The sequence below is a fragment of the Cnephaeus nilssonii genome (genome assembly GCF_951640355.1).
Source record: "Cnephaeus nilssonii genome assembly, chromosome: 21".
NCBI classification, from domain to species: domain Eukaryota; kingdom Metazoa; phylum Chordata; class Mammalia; order Chiroptera; family Vespertilionidae; genus Cnephaeus; species Cnephaeus nilssonii.
The window spans coordinates 23,639,626-23,660,710 of record NC_137092.1 but is presented as its reverse complement, the minus strand read 5'-3'; the positions used below and the strand labels follow the sequence as shown (position 1 = coordinate 23,660,710).

The window sequence follows — 21,085 nt, the reverse complement described above, 5'->3', positions numbered from 1 at the left end:
ACATTTGAGGACTCACTGCATTTAGTTAGGAGACATACTAGTGAAAGGTGGGCTTGATTATGGCCGATTCACAATCAGAGGCCTCCAAAGGATGTGATGCCTCAGTAGCATTACCTATGCCCACAAATGATTGATGGCAACTGAGACACCAGTCCAGGAGGCCCAGAATGCCTCCCCTCTAGGAATTTTCAGCTCACATAAAGAAGGACATAAAATAATAACACAAATAATTACAAAAGCAACCTGTATATTTTGAGTAATAACATGAGAAATGCTTTCTTCTATTCTCTCTTTCTTTGAGAGTTAGTCACTATAAAACACGGATTAAGAGCACAGGTTCTGAAGACAAGCTTCCTGAGTTGGAATCCCAGCTGCACTTTTTACTTGCTGTGTAACCTTTGGAAAATTATTTCACCTTTCTGTGCCTTGGTCTTTTTCATCTTAAAGAAGATAACAACGGTGCCTACCCCTTAAGAGTTTTTGTGAGGCTAAAACAAGGTAACATGCAAAGCTCTTAGAACAGCCTGGCACATAAATAAGCCACCAATGTATGATAGTTATCAGAACACATCACCCCCAACACCACGTTGTGGTGGGAGAAGAGACATGGGGGGAGGGGGAGTGGGGTGGGGAGGGACTTAGATGGGGAAAGAAGTTGTATTTGAGGAGGGTATTGAAAAATCCTCAAGTAGATCCACAAGTTCCAAGCAGCAGGAGCAACAGAATCCCACACAGAGAACATCCCACTTGACAGGTATGCCAGGCACCACAGTAAGTGGAAAAGGCAAGAAACAGAGGCTGGGCCTACGTGATAGTGGGTCATAGATGGCTCAGTGAAGAGATGGGCCACTGGGAGCTACTAAAGGTTGTTGAGTCAGAGAACCACAGAATGGATCCTAGAACAGTCAGTACACTTAATTATAGAGAGGACCACTTAATTATAAAGCGCTTGTGGGAGTTTAGGCAAAGGGTCATGAGGCCTGAACTAGGTAGAGATAGCGAAAATGAAAAAACAAGAGACAAAATGAACCTTAGTGATAGCTAGGAAGCCACTACCCACCCAAACAGGTCATTTATAGAGCCAGACTTCATGAAGCCTTCCTGACCCACCTGAGCAGGGCATTTCGCCATCCTGCATCGCATGAAGCATTCTTCACCATTGCCCTCAGCATTTTTCCCTCTAATGCCCAGGGCCCCTCCCTAGCTGTGCTCTCAATGAAGGCAAAAGCCCATCTATACCAGGAGATAGTGAAAATATTTAACAACTGGGTGACCCAGGCACTAACCATCAGAACAGAGTCCCGGAGGCCCTTAGAGTGCCTGCGGTTGGGGGGAGAGGGTGGGGAGGCCGGGCTTCTGCAGGAAGGACTGAATGGCCAGAAAGGGAGGTACACAAGGTGCCTAGGGCAGAGGTTCTGCCAGCTGGCATGGAAGCATTTCCGTATTTCAACAACTTGCCATAGCAGTGCATACTGAGTGATTGATTACGCACTTGGATGAATGAGCCCCTAATAATGATATTGTCTGCCAGGCACTGTGCTAGTCACATTGCAGGCCTTATCATCCTTATAAAGTTCTAAAAGCACATGTCATTTTATCCATTTACAGAAGAGGAAACTAGGATTCTGAAAGGTTAAATAATTTCCCAAAGTCAGACAATTGTAGGCAGAGAGGAGGGATCAACTGCAAATCTATTTAACTCTAAGGTGTGAGGGTGGGGCTCTGAGGTTCAAACCTTGTTTCATCTCTTACTTGCCGTGTGACTTTTGAAAAGTTATTTCACATCTAGGTTAAATGAGAAAACCATGTTCTAGTTTAATTATTTAACCTTTCTGTGCCTCTGTCACCTACTGTGTAAAATGAGAATAAGAAAAATACCTACAGTACTTGGTACAGTCTAGCAGCACACAAGCACTTTCTAAGTCTAGTTGTTACTGTTGTACCAGTGCCTTGCTCAGTACTGAGCACATGGTAGGTACCCTGTTAGTGCTTATTGAATTTTGAATGCTTTTTTTCTACTGCACCACATAATAGGTGCTCAATAAATGTCTGCTGCCTTGAGATTGAGCATAATCACTATTATTATCAGGATTTTCTCTAATCCTAAAATAGCAAAATGGTAACTTGAGAACTTATTTCTGGAGGGCCTGGGCTCTTATGATCAGCAAGCTTCACCTCCATTTACCAAAAAAGGTGGGAATATCTATAACAAATTCTAAGTTTTAGGAAGCAAGTCATTAAATTTGCTGTCATCAATCTTTGAGATTTCCTCAGTTAAAACACACACACAACTGGTAGCACTATGAGAAGCATTAGGGCCATCAGAAAGACAGGAGAAGCCCTGCTCTGGAAGAAATGGCCAAGCATATCCAGTGGGTCTGTGCTGTCCGTCCACCCCCCATCTTCTCAGTTTGGCATGAGCAGATTAGCATGCTGAGTATTGGCCACCGCTGTTCCCACTCAGGCACTACCTGGCTCTGGCCTGGGAATTCCTCTCAGTACAGGGTCTGTCTGCCCACTGCTGTTGACTTTATTTCTTGTTTGCTTGACTAATGAAGGCTAAGTATTATTATCAGGTGATTACAGAGCTTATATTGCCTTAAACCGAGTCTAGTCTGTATAAGAACAGTGCAAACTCACTATGGGTTATGCACACAATATCTCTGTAAGAAGTGACAATGAGTGAGAAGTGGATGGGGGAAATAAAAATAAGTTAATTGAGCACAGAAAGAGACTTGACTTTGGGTGGTGAGCGCACAATGCAGTGATGTTTTATTGAGTTGTACACTTGATAACCTATATGGTTTTATTAATCAGTGTCACCCCAATAAATGAAATTTAAAAATCCTAAAAGTTTGATACTAAAAGTAAATAAATAAGTTATCTGCACTGTGCCTGCCTTTCAATGTTAGGATTTTTGACATTTTCTTGGCCAAAGTTGCTTATGTGAGTGAATCATCATTTGTATGACATCCTGAATTCTTTTTTTAAAATATATTTTTATTGATTACAGAGAGGAAGGGAGAGGGAGAGAGAGATAGAAACATCAATGGTGAGAGAGAATCATTGATTGGCTGCCTCCTGCACACCCCCTACTGGGGATCAAGCCCACAAGTCAGGCATGTGCCCTGACGGAGAATCCATCCATGACCTCCTGGTTCATAGGTTGATGCTCAACCACTGAGCCATGTTGGCTGGGTCTGAATTTTTTAGGTAAAAAGTTCTTTAAAAGTACAATATTAGCACTTTATATAAGTGATACTCCTCTTGCTCTTCTGAGAACAGACAAATCCACTTTTTAATACAACTTTTTCTCTCTCACAAGGCTGCATATTTTACAGACTTTTTTCCCTGGGCTGCTTGACTACTGTAGAATTTCTTTATCCCCAAATAGCATTTGATTAGGGTGAGCACCAAAGCCTGTTTTCTTTCCTCACCCCCATTTCCTTTTCTAAACTATTACAGCCCCACCCTTCTTGTCCTGAATTTCCTATCTTGGTTCAGAGACCCTTTGGTTGTTTTTATGATCATCCTTGTCATACCTTGCTTTCTGTAATACTCCTAAGGAAAGCAAATCAATAAGCAGAGCACTCAAACCTCATTAAAATGAACCTAGTACCCTCTCAAGACACAGAATGAAGAAACACCACCATATAAAACCCATACTGTTCAATACAGTAGCCACCAGGCCAATGTGGCCCATGCAACTGAGGAACTGAATTTTAAATTCCATTGAATTCAAACCTAAAAACTGAAACATGATCAATAAAACCCTTGTCCCGAAAACCAACTTTATCCTATATAATAAAAGCCTAATATGCAAAATGACCCAACGGCGAACGACCAGTCACTATGATGCGCACTGACCACCAGGGGGCAGACACTCAACAAGATAGAAATATAATTTGAGCCTGGAGCTGCCCCCAGGCCAGCCAAGGCAGGTGCCAGCGAGCCCCCCACCCCCACTCCGCTCCTGATCACCCCACATAGCCCCACAGAGGGAGGTGACCTGCGGAGGCGGGGGGCGGGGCCAGCCAGCAAGTAGGCAGTGGCAGGGGGTGGGGCTGGCAAGTGGGCCACACCAGGCCGGCCAAGGCGGGTGCCAGCGGGGGGCCCCCTGATTGCCCTGCTGGTGGCCCCACAGATTGGCCCTAATCGCAGGCCAGGCCTAAGGACCCTACCCATGCATGAATTTCATGCACCAGGCCTCTAGTTGTGTCATATTTCTGAAGTTTGGAAATTTAGTTTCAGAGTGGAAGGTAAATTGTAAAACACAGCAGATTTCAGTCTAAGTACCAAAAAGAGAATGCAAAATATCTCATTAATATTTTTAGAATGGCTACATGTTGAAATGATAAAATTTTGGATTTATTGGGTTAAATAAAAGATATTAAATTTAATTTAACCTGTTTTTTTTTTAGATATGTGGCTCAAATTATATTTCTATCGGACAACATTGTCCTAGGGATAATAAAGGGATAGGGAGGTGTGGACATATAAATATGCATGAGCATATTGTGAGCAATTAACAAAGGTCCTTGATCGGAGAAGAGGAAAAGGAGAGGAAAGATAAAGTAAAAAGGGAATGAAACAAAAAAACAGTTGCGGAGTTGAGGAGAAAATCAAAGGAAAATGTAGAAAAAAGAGCTAACTGGCCAGCAGAGAATTCTTTCTAGAACTGAGAAGTCGCCACAGAAGTAGAGAAACACAAGTCTACGTTTCTGAATATGATGATCTAGCGATTATCACAATATTATTTTTTAATTCAAAATACGTACATGCAAACTTAAATTGCAGAGAGAGTACTCACTTGGGTAATATCGTTCTCGTGTGTTGTTAGGGTGCATTCATTCTTTTCATCTTCAAGTTACAGGGTCATTTGTTTTCAACGTGCCACTTTCCTGCACAAAAGCTTTCAGTGGTCTCCATGACATTTATGGCAAAAATCCACTCCTTGGGCCTGGTCTCCAGAGTGGTACACAGTACACTGCCAAAGACAAACAGACCGGAATGGTGAACAGAGCCCGCTATGCGTGGGCAGAGTTGCAAATGGTCCTTACCTGGTAAAAGTGGGGAGTTGGACTAAATTATTGTTCCTCAAACTGTGGCTGCACGTTAGAATCACCTGGGGAGCCTTTAAATATGGAGACGCCCAGGTCTCACCCCAGATGCTTTAATCAGAATCAAGCACTGGAATTTTTTAAAGCTGGGTAGGTGAATGCAATGTGCAGCCATGTTTGAGAACCAGTGGACTAGCTGATTGTTTCAGGATCATTTCAGGTCTAGAATTCCATGATTCTATAAATCTAGGCAAACCTTTCCAACCTCTCCACCATCCTGAGCAATATAAATGCCCCTACCTCTTCCCCAGCTAGACAGGTCTAATCAAAAGCTTTTGTCACCCTGGCCAGTGTGGCTCAGTTGGAGTGTCATCCAATATACCACTGAAAGGTTGCAGGTTTGATTCCTGGCCAGGGCACATACCTACCTGTGGGTTCAATAGCCTGGTCCGGGTGTGTACCGAAGGCAACTGATTGATGTTCTCTCTCACCTCGATGTTTCTCTCTCTCTCCATCCCCCTCTCTCTAAAATCAATGAGCATATCCTCTGATGACAATGAAAAAAAAATGTCTCCTCTACTTCCTCAACAAAATGCCCTCTCCCTGGTGCCCAAGTTCTGTACTACCACTTCCTCCAGGAAGCCTTCCATGCCCATTGGTGTTTACAGTGCTCACTTGGAAACACACAGTCCTTTGTTACTTAAAACCACAATATCACTTATCTTGTGATGCCCTTATTTTGGTTTTGTATTTTGTTTACTCACATGTTATTTATTTAACTTGTATGTAGATATATTTCTCAGTTCCCAGGAACATTATAAAGTCCCGGGAGATACTGCATTACACTTTTTTTGCATCCTGCCTCATCTACACCAGAACCATGATTATTTGTACATACATATCAAGGGATCAATAACTATTTGATAAATTAATTAATGAGTTACCAAAAGTTGAAGCTAAAATATTCAAACAGCCAACTCGAGGGTTAAAAAAAAAAAAAGGAATACTCAACATAAATTTTTTTGTGGCACATTAACCAAATTATCACTGCAAATACATTTCAACTTACCCTAGCTCATAATTTAATTATTTATGACCGTAAGCTCAACTATTTCCCTATAAAAGCTATTTTTCACATAAAACAAGTTGATTTTTGATACAGTTTGCTTTTTCTGCCATGCTATTTACAAATATGTGATTCTATTACTGAGAAAGTAATTGCTCACCTACTCTGTTCTGATTAAACATTTATTATGGGTTAGTGATGTACTGAAAACCCTACTGGGTATCAGCACCTCATTTAGGGGCAACTTATATATCTTTCAGCCAATACAAAAGTCTTGCCTCTTCTTCCCATTCCCAAACTAATAAAACGAATTCTAATTCGTTCAAAAGTCAAGTTCATTTTAGATCAACACAGCTTATCTAAATGATACCATAAAGGCTCATTCAGTTTGAAAACCAAAAATCACTACCTCTTTTCATACTCATTTTGACTAAGCAAATTCCAAGTATTCATACAGACACATCCTCCAGCGTAAAAGGAAATTTAAGACCTGCTGTCTGACCAGGAGCTAGGGTGTGGATTAGCAGATTTATGTTTATAAGGCAATCCGAGCTCTTTTGAGGAAAAGGACAGTAACATGGGCAGCATTCTCACATCCTTCCCTGCATCATCATTATATAAAGTTATCTGCGTCCAACTCCTCTCCTAATAAGCAACAATTCCTTTAGTAATTCCCTGAAATACCAAAAAAACCATTTTGGGGAGAAAAGGTGTCCTTTAAAAGTTAAGGTGGACTAGACATCTTTCCATAGGAGAATTAGTCAAGAAAGAAAAACAATCTACAGGTAGTTATAAAATGTTCTTTTAAGAAGAATAAGATTTTGATTCCCTGTCCCCCCTCCCCCCTCTCTCCTCTCCCCCACACCCCCTCCCCCAAGACTGAGTAATGCTTGGGAAGTTTCAGAGGCACGTGGTTGGTGAGGTCAAAACCACAAGGAGCCCTTTTTCACTCTGGCTCTTTCTGTTTGATTTTGAATTTGCCCACGCGTGATGGAGTGAGCGCATGTCACCATGGCTGTTCCGATCAGTGTGTCTGGGTAAATTGTTTTCGTGTGTGTCAGTGGTGTGTGTCAGTGGGTGTCGGCGGGGAGGGGGATCTGCTTAGTCAGTTTGGCCTCAAGGGGCTGAATGAAAGCTCTGGTCTGAGTGAATGGGAGGGCTTTTTGATGTCTCTTTTTTGTTATGGAGGGAACTTAAGGTTTATTTGTTTTGAGGCTTATAAATGATTTTGAAACTATTGCACTTTGCTTGGTTTGGGGGCCAATATTATGTTTTTCAATGTGTTCCCAATTGGTTAGAAGAATTGGGTTTATTTAAAAAACAAAACAAAACAGTTTGGTGCCTGTGCTTGAGGAGGAAAAGGAGCCCTTTATCCCACTCCCCCTCTCACGGAGGGGAGAGTAAAATAGAATGAAGAAAAGGGTATGGCTTTGCTCTCTCTCTCTCTCTCTCTCTCTCTCTCTCTCTCTCTCTCTCTCTCTCTCTCTCTCTCTCTCTCTGCCATGAGATCTAACTAGACTGGAAGGGTTTGACAAACAATTAACAATCCTTCCCACTCAGCCGCTGTTTCCCAAAATAGCATCTCCTTCGCTGCCAGGGTAGATGGGGGCCTCCAGGGGAGGAAGACACAAAGGTGCCCTCTTTCTGAAGCCTGCGTCTCTGCGATCTTGAAGGCAGAGGGGGAAACCCAGGGGATTAAATTAGCAGGCAGCCCAGGCTCCACCTGGAAGGGAAATAGATGATAGGCTTTAAAGACAGGAAACTGCTTCGTACTCCAAAATAATAATTTTCAAAAGCAACACATGATGGATGCTGGGGGCGGGGTTCTTTCCCCTCTGTTCATAATTTGGAAGGAAATCACCCTTTAAGATGCAGCTCATTGAATGAGCCAGGTCCTCTGGCATTCCTGCAATTCTGCTCACCTCGCCCCCTACTTGGAAGGACTGTTCCGGCCAGCCCTTCCTTACACCTGACCCCCCGTCGCAGAAATTGCTCAACGCCAGGTCTAGAGAGATCAGATGAGGGCTGGGGTTGCCTTTTCTTCTTCTTTCTCTGCCCTGTCCTCTTTCTTGCTTGCTTCCCTTTCCCCTGCTCTGCATACGCAGCCTGCCATGTTTACCTCTTCCTCTTTCTTTTCTCTGGAAAACTGCCTCTCACACTCCCACATGTCAATTTGCTCTGCCAGCCCAGGCTCTCTGGGGTCCTGAGATGTCTCCTGTCATGATGGGGATGGGGATGGGAAGGGAGAGCACACAATGCGTTAAACAAAGGGAACAGACCAGCAGCAGGTCGTCCAGAAGGTCGGGAGCCTGAAGATAGAGGAGGAACGGAAGGACCGAACATGCCCCCAGGGGATTAACAGGTTACACATACCAAATGGGAGTCTAGATTTTGCTGTTTTTAAATTGCCCTGAAAATATACCCAGTGGGTATTAAAGCAGCTATCAAAAAACAGAGATCTGTTCCACAATTTAATTCACAATCCAGCTTCTAGAAACTGTGGGCTTGGTTCCATTTGCATTGTGCATATGCTTCCCCTGTAACAGTGGCATTCTAGCTCACGGTCTGATCATACAGCCACATCCCTCTGGGACTGGGACTTCCCGAGGGCAGCTGCAGGTCTCCTGTGTGTATCCTCAGTGGCTTGCATAGCACTTGGTCCAAAACACCCACTCAAATATTAGAAAGACTCAAGTATTGGGGTGGATGGATGGATAGATAGATAGACAGACAGACAGACAGACAGACAGACAGACAGACAGACAGATAGATAGATAGATAGATAGATAGATAGAAGAATAAATAGTAGAGGAAGCCATTTGGAATACTCATACATTATCTCTTTTTCTCCTGATATTCTAGAAAAGGAAATATGCAATCGGCAAACTTTCTCCTGACAGGTAGGCAAAACAGAGAAGTGATATGATTGACTCTGATGTTCCAACAAGACTTGCTCCCCATGTATCCTCTTCAGCACCTAGCACTGCACAGAGTTACACTCAACACACAGTTGTTAAATTAATAATTTAGAGGAGAGCTATTTTCCTTGAAAAAAAGAGTTTTCAGGAAAAAGGATGTAGGAGTGATACAAATACAGAGATGCATTACCTTTCCCACCCTTGACTCCGTGAAACAACCTCAGGATGAAAGAAGACCATGGACAGCCTTGTACCGTAAAGAGGGAAGAATGCGAGTATATGCATGTGGTGTGATATTCCCAGAGGACCCTCCTTCAAAGGCATTTGCAGCTGACTCAAATGTTAGACTTTCAGATCCAGAGATGCTTACATTCAAGGACTCTGTATGATCGAGGGACATTAGTTACGGAGCAAGGTTAGCGCCAGAACAGTAGGCAAAATAGAATGCTTGCAGCTCAGAGAGCACACTTCTGCTCTGCCCCAGCCGGAGTGGGGGAAAGGCTGTGTGAATCCATAAAGGGCTGGAATGATGCTAAGCAACTACGTGATTATGCAGATATATAACCAAAACTGAGTATAAGGACAAGATAGCTCAGTCTGGATTTGTCACTCAGTCAGCTTTAAGGCCATTCATGTATTCAATTCTTCCCCCACTGCCCAAGCCCCACAAAAAAACAACAGAAACCTCGGAGAGCTGAGATTTACATAGTCCAGGAGCTTTACCAAATTCTGAACACAGAATGTGCCTGGGAGGTATTAGAAAGGGCAGTTAATTGGTTGGCTCCTGAATGTGTTAATCCTGAGCAAAGCGGTGTTACTGCCTCATTAGCACATTAATTCCATGGACTATTCTCTGCAGTCCTGTATCACTTAATATCCTGGGCATTTCTGCAGGTTGTTTTACAAAATCAAGTTGCATTGACAAGAATTGCAAACTAAGACTCTTGGCTCAAAAGCCCTTGTTCAGGAACATTTTAGATTAAGAAAAGATAAGGTTGTAAATACGTGCCTGAAATACTGAGCCTGGCTCTTCCTTCTCTGCTCAGAAAACCTGTGGTTGGTCCGGGCACGGTCAAGGTCCCTTGCCTCTACTGAAGTACACAGTGTTGCAACCCCACCAGCTGTGCTGGAAATAGTCTCTGGGACCAGTGAAGGCCTCGATGTCCCCAGCTCTACACTCCCAGAACCACTCTCCCAAATGAGAAGAGGGGCTCAGTTACTCCAAAGCCAGTCCTTCAAGTTGGAGTTCATTGCCACATTAATTTTTCATGTACCTTATTTTTGCATACAATTTCTACGGTCTTCTGCATGCATGTCTTTCTGCTTACTAGATTATAAAATGGCTCATGGTAGGGACCTTTTTTCAACTTCTGTTTCTCCAGTAGAATCCAACCTACTGTCTTATATCTAATTAGTACCCCATAAATATCGGTTGCTTCGAATTTTCGAGAGAGAGAGAGAGCAGAGGATAGTAGAAAGAACACTGGGTAAGGAATCAGATATTCCCGTGGGTTCTGCCCCTAGCTAGCCAGTGACCCTGTGCAAGTCATGGCACTTCAGTCCTCAGGATCCTAATCTGTGACATGATGAGGTTCAAGTAAGGTCCCTCTAGTTCCCACACACTAGAAAAAGAGGAATGAGAAGGATTTTGAGTAGCCTAACTTTATTTGCTAAATTAGTGGCTGTGGAGGAATATTTAAAGGAAAAAGAAGATGAGATGTGTCCTAAAGTTTTCTGGAATTTACTAAAACCCCTGCAGTTTGGGTTCTAAATGGACAAAATGTAAGAGGACAGAAATAACCATCATAATATTCGAGTTAATCAACTTAGAAAATAAATTCTTCCACTTCATTCATCAGATGAAGATTCACTGATCGTCTACTATAGCCCAGGCACAGCAAGGGCCCCGGAAACACCAGGATGGGTATGGCCCCCTCCAACAATACCCCACACAGCTCACCTCCTTGTAGGGGAGACAGGCTGGTGGGAGCATAGAAATTCATTGTGATCAGTCCTACAAGAGGACTGTGTGCAAAAAGACAAGAGTGGGATCAGAGGGCAAAGGTAACTCCTCTGTGATGCTGGGCAGGGGACAAAGGGAGAGCTGGGGGCCAAGGCTCACGGTGCTGGAGAAAGAGGTTTGACCTACTTATTCTTCTACTAGTTGTAGATGAGGATAATGAACAAAAAGATGGGGTGGGTAGGAGAGCTCCAGCCACCGTCCAACCCTTAATCTTTCCTCATAGCACCCAGGACACCCCACTTTCCTGTGTTGTTCACTGCAGCATCTCTAATATCTAGGACAGTGGCTGGCACATAGTGTGCTCAAGCCATTGTTGTTGAATGAGTGAACAAAAAGAACACAATAAAACATCTCCTCTGTCACCTTATCCCTAACTACCTTTTGACCAGTTCAGGATGGTACACGGTAGCATCACAGAAGCCAAGGAAGATTCCAACAAAGGAAGTCTATCCAGTGATGTTAATTCATGTCATACATTGCAGAAAGGACAAGTGAAATTAGACTGAGATGTAGATTGGACAGTTGGGAGTGTCCCCGTGACCTCCCGAGCAACAGTGTAACTGGAGTGCTGGTGACATACAGCAGTCCTTCTGCAGAGCTTTGGAGCAGAGGTGAGGAGTAGACAGCTAGCAGACAGCTTGCTCTTAACTCGGTGCCATGAAGAAAGTAGAGAGAGAAACCCAGGAACTTGGGAGGGTTTCTGAAAGTTGAGAACAATTTGTTGAAAGGCAAGGAAACTTCATCCAGGGGAGGGCCAGCATATCTAATAAAAGAGTAATATGCAAATTAACCACCACACTGTTACACCCACTAGCCACGCCCACCAGCCAATCAGGAGCGAGTATGCAAATTAACCCAACCAAGATGGCTGCGGCCACGGAGGAGCGAGCAGGCGGCTTGGGTTTCCCTGGTAATGGAGGATACCAAGCTTTCCACACACCCTGGCCAGCCTAGGCCTCCACTCAAGGCTACAAAGTTTCAATTATAGAAGATAAATAAATCCCAACAAAAATGGCTCCAGCCACGGAGCAAGCAGGAGGCTTGGCTCCACTCAAGGATACAAAGTTTCAATTATAGAAGATAAATAAATCCCAGATACCTGGGCCTCCGCCTGGGTTGCCGGGGGTCGTGGCCGGCCTGCAAACCACCACAGGCCCCTCGCCCAGGCTGCCCCACGCCCCAAGGGAACCCCCACCCTGATCCAGGACACCCTTCAGGACAAACAAGCTGGCCCCCACCCGTGCACCAGGCCTCTATCCTATCTAATAAAAGAGTAATATGCAAATTGACCATCACTCCAAAACACAAGATTGCTGCCCCCATGTGGTCAAAGATGGCTGTCCCCATGTGGACACAAGATGGCCACCACAAGATGGCCAGCAGGGGAGGGCAGTTAGGGGTGACCAGGCCGGCAGAGGAGGGAAGTTGGGGGCAACTGGGCCTGTCAGGGAGAGCAGTTGGGAGGGACCAGGCCTGCAGGGGAGGGCAGTTAGGGGCAAACAGGCTGGCAGGGGAGCAGTTAGGCATCAATGGGCTGGCAGGGGAGTGGTTAGGGGGTGATCAGGCTGGCAGGAAGAATCAGTTAGGGGCAATCAGAAAGGCAGGCAGGTGAGCAGTTGGGAGCCAGCAGTCCTGGATTGTGAGAGGGATGTCCAACTGCCTGTTTAGGCCTGATCCCGGTAGGATCTGGCCTAAATGGGCAGTTGGACATCCCTTGAGGGGTCCCAGATTGGAGAGGGTGCTGGCTGGCCTGAGGGACACACACCCTGTGCACGAATTTCGTGTACCGGGCCTCTAGTAGGAAATAAGAGGAAAAGGAACCAACCAATATTGAGTTCCCATTTCACTTAATCCTCTCAACACTCTTGGGAGGGTGTGGGGCTGATGGGTGAGGAAAGGGGCTTGGAGATGGTTTTTGAAACTTGCTCAAGATATGCTACAACATGGATAAACCTCCAGGGCATTATGCTAAGTGAAATAAGCCAGTCACAAAGACAAACATATGAGGTACCTAAAGTAGTCAAATCCATAGGACAGAAAACAGAATGGTGGTTGCCAGGGGCTGGAAGAGGGGGAATAGAGTGGTGTTTATTGAGTCTAGAGTTTCAGTTTGGGAAGATGAAAAGTGTTGTTGACAACAATGTGAATGTACTTAATACTACTGGACTGTATACTATAAATGGCTTAACTGGTGAATTTATGTTATGTGTACTTTACCACAATTTTAAAAACAGTTCTTAGATCACATAGCTAGTAAATGGAGGAGGTGGGATTCAAACCCTTGTCTGGCTGGCTGGGAAATCTCTTCCCTTTTCTGTATATATCTACATGAGTCTATGAAGTTGAAGCTACAGCAGAGAGAGGAATAACTGGTGGGGAAAGGTCTTGGGGGAGTCAGTAAGAAGAAGGACCAGCCCAGAGCAAAAAGTAGAACACCTCTGCTGAGGCTGAAGCAAAGGAGGTAAAGGGAGGTAAAGGGAGGTGAAAGGAGGTGGGTTGCAGGTCCCATTGTGGCCGGGAAGATAAGGAACTTCTGAGAACCTCCACTTTCTTTGTGAAGTTGGAGGCAAAGTGGGTGGGACTAAGCAGGGAGCTTGAGGGAATGAAGAGCGTTTGGATAGCTGTTATGGACAAAACCGACCAGGGTTATATATATAAATAAATGCCAAGCAGAGTTGAGGTTATGGCCATCATGCCTAACTAAATATGTGGATAAATTCCATGGAGAACTCCCTTTGAAGAAATAGGCCGTTATCGGAAGTTCATTCATTAGGTTGACAAGTACAGGCACAATGGGAAGCATTAGTTATACTCCTAAGTCACCAGGAGCCCCAGAAAATGGGTGACTTACTTACAGACTCAAGGTGCAGCTGTGAACAGCTAGAAAACAGCTGCTGCAAAGGAACCAGTTCAAGAGCCAACAATCAAAATGGCTCAAGTGTAATCAGTCTCAAGTGGTAGTCCCCCTGCCTGTGCAGAAAGAGGCTTAAACTTCAAATCACCTTGAGCTGCCACCGTCAAGCAATGAGAATTTTCAGTCACACAGGTAGATGATGCTCACCCTAGGAAGGGGCATCTTCAAATTATGAAAGACAGCAAGATCTAGGCACCAAATACCTTTTGCCTTTTGTTCTATGGGGTTGGAAAACAGTGGACATGTCCCCAATACTTCCCAAACAAATTACTTTTAATGTTATAACATGAGATGGCCAAATTCTAATAATACAGCCTTTTCAGATTATTCTACTGTTAATGGGTCCCCTTAAGCATCTAATTTACAATCTACTGACTGCAAACTAAATGGATTTTTCCAAAGAAGAGTTTTTGGGGTAGCTGTAATGACAGGCACAGATTACTTTAATGAGCTCAACTGTCACTCACTTTTATTATTTGGCCAATTTTTACATGAAACTAGTTTCATGTAAGCCAGATAATTACAAGTTATCCCAACAGAAATGAGTTGCTGCATTGTCCTTCAAATTAAAGAAATGTACTTGGAAATAATTAGAGTCACAGGACAGCATTAAAGATAGTCCAGAGAGGTGCCATGTACCCTTTGCCAAGTTTCCTCCATGGTTACATTTTATACTAATTATGGTACAATATCGAAATCAAGAAACTGATACTGATACAAGATGTGTGCATAGTTCTATGTCATTATCACATGTGTAGATTCGTGTGACCACTGCTGCAATCAAGGTCCAGGACTCCCATCACTAAAAGGTCTCTCTCATGCTACCTTTACAGTCACGCCCACCCCCTTTCCCCACCATCCCTTACCCTGGCAACCACTTATCTGTTTTCCATCCCTATAATTTTGTCATTTGGAAAATGTTGCAGAAATGGAATTATACAGTATGTGACCTTTTGAGATTGGCTTTTCCCCCCCACTCAGCATAATGCCCCTGAAATTCATTCAAATTGTTGCATATATAAATAGTTTATTCCTTTTTGTTGCTGAGTAGTATTCCATAGCATAGAGGTAGCATTGTATAACCACTTTCCTATGGAGGTATATTTTGGTTGTTTCCCGTTCCGGGCTATCTATACTTATAATAGGGTAATATGCAAATTGATCAGGATGCTGCCACATAACGACCAATCAGCAGGGGGGCAGGGCAGCGGAGCTCCGTGCAGCGGAGAGCTGCGAGCAGCGGTGGGCGGGCCAGCCAGCCGAGGCAAGTGGCAGCGAACTACTTGCGCACGGATTCGTGCACAGGGCCACTGGTTACAAATAAAACTATGAAGAATTGTGTACAGGTTTCAACGTATACACACTTTAATGTGTACACACTTAAATGTGTACACACCTTCTCCGGGGTCAATTGCCAGAAGTGTAACTGCTAATAAGTACATATCTAGTTTTTAAAGAAATATCCAAGCTATTTTCCAGAATGTTGGTACCACTCTCTTTTCCCACCCACAGTGAATAAGTGATCCAGTTTCTCCACATCCTTATCAGAGTTTAGTGTTGTCACTACTTTTAATTTTAGCTGTTCGTATAGGTGTGGTGATAGCTCACTGTGGTCTTAATTGGCATTTCCCTAAAGACTAGCAATGTTGTACATATTTTTGTAAAGACATTAAGTTTATAATTGGTTTCAGGGTTCCTTTTGGCAAATCATTTCACTCTCTCCAACCCTCAATTTTTTTTTTTCATCTGTAAAATGAGAAAATTTAACTATATCACCCCTAAACAACCCTCCAGCTATAACCACTAGATCCACCCTGGGTGAGTTTGTTTGCAAGGTGAGGAGCTTTTAATTTTCCCTTTGGGCACCAGCTATTCCCATCTGCCAAGAATTGACAAGTAATGAATCTTAGCCATGGCCTTCATTGACATTTCCATGAAATGTGTGACAACTCCCCTGGGCTTCATTTGGCCCTCAGGCCTTAGTCAGCATTTAAGTCACATCATCAAAGGCTGAGCAAAAAGACTCAGGCTTTCACGAATTTATAAGGGACTTTATTGATTTTCTGATTCATTGTAAAATTTTTATTCCTTTGTTCTCAAGGTTCACTCCAGAGCAGAGTTTTGAGTAGGTGATACCTTACAATTTTCATCAAGCATGCACCAAGTGCCTACTGTGTGCAGATAAGGTGGTGCGCTGGAAAGAGCACAAGCCGTATATGGAGAGGGACCTGGATTTGAATCATGCCTCTGCCACTTAGTAAGTGTGACCTTGTCAAGAAACATAACTTATCTGAACTTCAGCAACGTGAAGATAACCCCTGCTGACAAAGTGTTATCAGGAATAGAGATAATATATGTAAATTCCCAGTTCATAGTAAGCACTCAATAAGTGGTAGCTATGATTACGTGGGACATAGGGAGTAAATCCTGGAGAAAACCTAGAGGACAAGAGACATGACCCTGTGCAATGTGCCCCCCCCCCACACACACACACACTCACACCCCTCAATTAATTTCTACATTAACTAACGCTGGGAGACAGATAGTTGCAAACCTGTTTTTATAAAACTGAGGCTGAGAAGTTAAATAATTTAAGATCACCCTGATACTAAGTGAAGGAGGTGGAATTCAAACTGTGTCCTTAAGGGGTTTATAGTCTAGCCAGAGAGATAAGCTGGGCAGAAATAGATAAATACCAACACAGAATGGCCAAGTGCCAGTTGAATAGCAGAGCCAAGAAGCATTTACCAGTTTAGAGAGGGAGTTCATTCTGAGGATTGGCCAATTGGGGAAAGCAAAAGGAAAACAGAGGATTAGAACTTGCTCTGTCTCCCTGAATACCCTTGAGTTCCTAGATGTCACCATCACAACTGCTTGTTGGTCCCGGAAGCCCAGCCCAGCTGCTGCGGAGACAGAGGCAGCCCTCAGCTCTCCCAGTCCCCGCTTCTCTCCCTCCTCCTGTTCGTTAATGGAATATTTATATGCAGGCCCTCCCATTTCACTCGGATGTTTTATCCAATCTGTGTTTTTCAGCATTATCACAGAAGGTCACTGTCAAAGTGGTAATTCTTCTATTAACACAAAACCCAGGTCTATTTTATAGAAATAATGTTCTAGATTACCTTTCTTGAAATCCTTTTCTATGATGTGAGCCTGATTTGCTTATAAGCATATGTCTGGGCCATTTCTGCACTTGGTAATTTTCAAAACATCTCTTTTGGGCTCTATTGCCTATGTAGTCTGGCTTACAGTGGGTACTGCTGAAATTCATTTTGCCAATATACTGTGTATTGAGTGGCTCCTATGTGCCAGGCACTGGAACACAGAGTGTATGTTCTATGAATGGCTGAATAACTAATGAAGGCCATAAGAATCTAATTTGAATATCAATATCCACGGCAGATTATTAGTAAATAGACTCTACAGCATTAATGAAAATATAGTGTACACAGAGAACTTCCAATCCTTGTGGCAGGAACAATCCTTGACAATTTCATCATTGGGCCTATAAACACATCATCATGTAGATGGATTTTGAGTCAGCAAAGCTGGGCAAATTCACACATCTTTGAAATTTGATCTTAATTTCAATTGCAAAGGCCCAAATTGGGTTAGAGCAGCTTGCCTTCTGTCTTCACCCCTCCTCGATCCTCAGGGATCAATGACTAATTCATTCTTTAAAAGTAAGGTAGAGGGCAGCCCAAAGACTCAGCCTCAGGGGTTCCATCTGGTTTGCAACTTCCTGTGTGTAATGCACAGACCATGTACTGGTAGCCGTTTTGTGAGTAACAGAGTACAGGCTTTAAGATCTTTCAAAGCACGTCAAAGGGTTGTATTCAGCAGCTGATGAGACTCCAAATGTTTTCCTTTTTATTATTCCCAGCCCTCCAAGTTTCTCCAGAATTATCACCTTTTAGAGTTAGTGTCTTCTCACATTGTTTCCAGAATTCTCTATTTATGCTACAGTCATGTTTCTCAGAAAAAAACAACAACCAGAGCTTTTACTCAGTTCGGGTAACACCTTAGATCCACACTGGTACACCTCAAAAAAGTAAAAAAAAAAAAGCAGACTGCTTTAGCTAGAAGTTGAATATCTCATTTCTTTCTTGGTTTCACTTCCTTTTCCATTCTGGTGGCTTCCCATTTTGGTCTGTGGCCTCCTGTTCCCTGAATTTATTTTCCGTTTGAGAAGCTGTTTTCTCTAAAGCTGTTTTTCTTCTTGATTGTTCCCACTCTCTGGCCCTGTTTTGCTTCTTCAGAGGTCTGGCTGCTGCCACGGCACTTGCCTCAGACCCAGCCTCTGCTTGCCAGGGCTCCAGGCCAACCAGGCCTTCCACTCAGTCCCTCAGCTCCACTGTCCAGCTCCAACCGGCTCGGCTCAGAACCTTCTGGTCCCTAACATTCTCTCACACAAAACCCTGCCAAGGGACAAATGCAGGAGCTCCTGCCTAACGGGCTCAGCGAACACTGAATTCAGGGGAGGAGGAGGAGAAGAAAAAGTATACATGATCAGTCCTCCCTAGAAGGAGCAGTTTCACATGCTCCCTAGAACTGATGGAATTTGTATTTCAAGAACTCTAATGAATTAAAGACCCAAATTATAATAGAAAAAAAATCCAGATTATATAACAGCTCTACAGACCTTATGAATGAAAAGATATCTATTAGGTATCAGATTTGGAGCCCCCAAGATGACTTAGAACTCATACCTCAGCACCTCTTCTCATAGCCTTTAAGAAAAACGGTGCTTCACATAAGAACCTTTGAATTCTGTCCTTATCCCTAATATGTGTGTGTGTTTGGGGCAGGGGGTGAGAGGGGGAGTGTGGTTAGAATGTTTGGGATCCCTAATGTCATAGACAAGGCAACAACAAGATAAAGTATTAAATAATGTTAATGCTGTAGAAACCTTGGAAGAGTTTACACTAGTCTTTGGGGCATTGATCCTGAGCTCTGGAATGTCTTATGATCCTGAGGGGGCTATTTCACCTCTATGATTTCAGTTGTAAGATGACACTGTTCTTTTGCACCAGTACATGAGGACTAGCTAATTAAAATACTATACTGGTTCATTCAAGAAGTATTTACTGGGTTCCTACTACATACAAGGCATCGTGCAAAGAGACTGTGTAATATGACAAAAATTTAAAAATAGATAGCCATAAATAAACTCCATGATAGGATTATGTAAAACCTTTCAGATAATTTTAGCTCTTTGGATATATAAACAGGGCTTCCAGTTCCACTGTTTTGAATAAACTGACCTGTTTTTTTCCACTACCACCCCTCCCTTCCAAATCAATTCATTCATCTCAGTCTACCACCAATTTCCATCTATTTTCTAATGGTATGACCAGAGCTGCCATGTAATGTTGGGCCCTGCACACCAAGGGGGCAAACAGGGCAGAAATCCATTCTATGTTTTGCTGACTAAGCCATGTCACCCAGCCTGGGTCAGTGTCCACCCAAAGAAACAATTCTCTAATTTGAACAAATGCCCTATATGTATTAGCTGTGGCCCTGCTCGTGTCCTCAGTTGGCTCACAAGCCAGAAATAGAATAAATGGGCAGAGCTGTGTGTTGTGATCAAACAAGACTTATAACAAAGACACATTGGTTTTTGTTGGTTTGTTTTTAATATGTTTTTATTGTTGATAGTATTACAGATATCTCCCATCCCTCCCCCCTTTCCCTCACTCCTCCATTCCCTAACCGCCCCCCCCCCCCAGGTATAAAGACACATTTAATGGCATATATGGTGCTTATCTTCACTTATTCCTCTAAGTGGCCATATTTGGTGTTCTTTTTACTCAGCCAAGCCTACTGTGGTGAAGCAAAAAGAAAACTTGTTGGGGAAGGAGGCCATAGTGAAAGCCTTGGTGAGTTCCCCTGGAGCCACAATATGGGCTCCCCATGGTTTGAGTGTTTCCAGAAACCTTATGTCCAGGAGAGTCCAAGGTCCTGCGATCTGAACTCATATTTAACTCACTGGGAAACATCAGCATCTTTCCTCTGGTAGATTGTGACCTTCTTAATGAGAAGCAAAGATGACAGGCGAACAAGAGGTAAATGATAGTGAAGAGTCTAGGGGTACAGTAAGGTGGATCAAGGGGTGTTAATTCTCACAGTGGGGCTTTTATTTACTCTCAGTGGGTGGGGGATAAGCATGGAGAATAAGCATATTTATAAAGGTGAGTCAGGCCCATCTACAATAAGCCAGTAGAGGAAAGACAGAAATTGGATTGAACCCTATTCTGATAAACATACTATCCTTTTTATATTAAAAGATTGCACTTGGGTCTAGATCTTTGTAGTTCCACTGAAGGTGATATGTCTGATAATTATTGTCCTTACTCTCCCACAGAAGACAGAAAGAATGAGGTCACTTCCATAATCGGACCATGCATATTTCCAAGATTCCAAGCTACCAGGCAGAGATGCCATAAGAATGGGACTCTTTGGCTTTCTCTCAGGCCAGGAAATATGTGAAGTGATCCGGCTATTCACAGGGCACTGTAGAAACTCGCTGGCTGCTCTCGAAGGGTGGTCCAAGGCTGTCTGGTAGGGTCACAGAATGGCACCCACGGATCAAAGCTCTTGTATAATACAGTCTCACGATGAAAGAAAAAGGCCACTTTATGATGTAGTGAGGTGCACTGGTGGTATTCAAGTGGAGCCTGGATGCTCAAGTCACAGGCACTGGAGAAGACATTTCTGGCCTTCATATGGAAGGATCTTTCCAGCTCTGAGATTCCCTAATTTACTTGTAAATCATCGTTGACAGATGGGATGTAGGGTCGTGCTGTATCATGAGACAAGCAAAAGTTAGAGCCAAATGTGATAAAGGAGTCCATCAAAAGAGCTTGAAAGCTGACAGTCTTTTGGGAGCCAAAGAGCAAAGAAAACTGTGGCTCCTATCTTTCTGCCATAAATGCTCAGTCCTGTAATATCCATGTCTCTCGTGGGTGTGGTCAAGAGCTTTGAGCACTGGACTTGAGTCCATCGGGGGCAGAGGTGGCCATAGTTCCCAGGGGAGAGACAACTGGAAAAGAGCTGTCCCCAATTATTGATCTGGTGCAGGAAGGTAGATAACTTCATTGTTCT

At 43.5% G+C, this 21,085-nt stretch overlaps 1 protein-coding gene across 2 annotated transcripts in view; it reads right to left on the bottom strand.

Annotated features, from left to right (window-relative positions):
- Positions 1 to 4,838: 4,838 nt before the first annotated feature.
- LOC307093223 (major histocompatibility complex class I-related gene protein) overlaps positions 4,839 to 21,085 on the bottom strand; it is a 30,168-nt gene continuing 13,921 nt past the window's right edge. Inside the window, exon 6 of one of the 2 annotated variants that reach the window (XM_079761134.1) lies at positions 4,839 to 4,987. In XM_079761134.1, coding sequence (XP_079617260.1) covers positions 4,935 to 4,987 — 53 coding nt within the window. In that variant the 3' untranslated portion in view covers positions 4,839 to 4,934. Of the gene's footprint in view, positions 4,988 to 19,712 lie in introns of those variants that run through there. The other variant, XM_079761135.1, reaches the window with a different exon arrangement.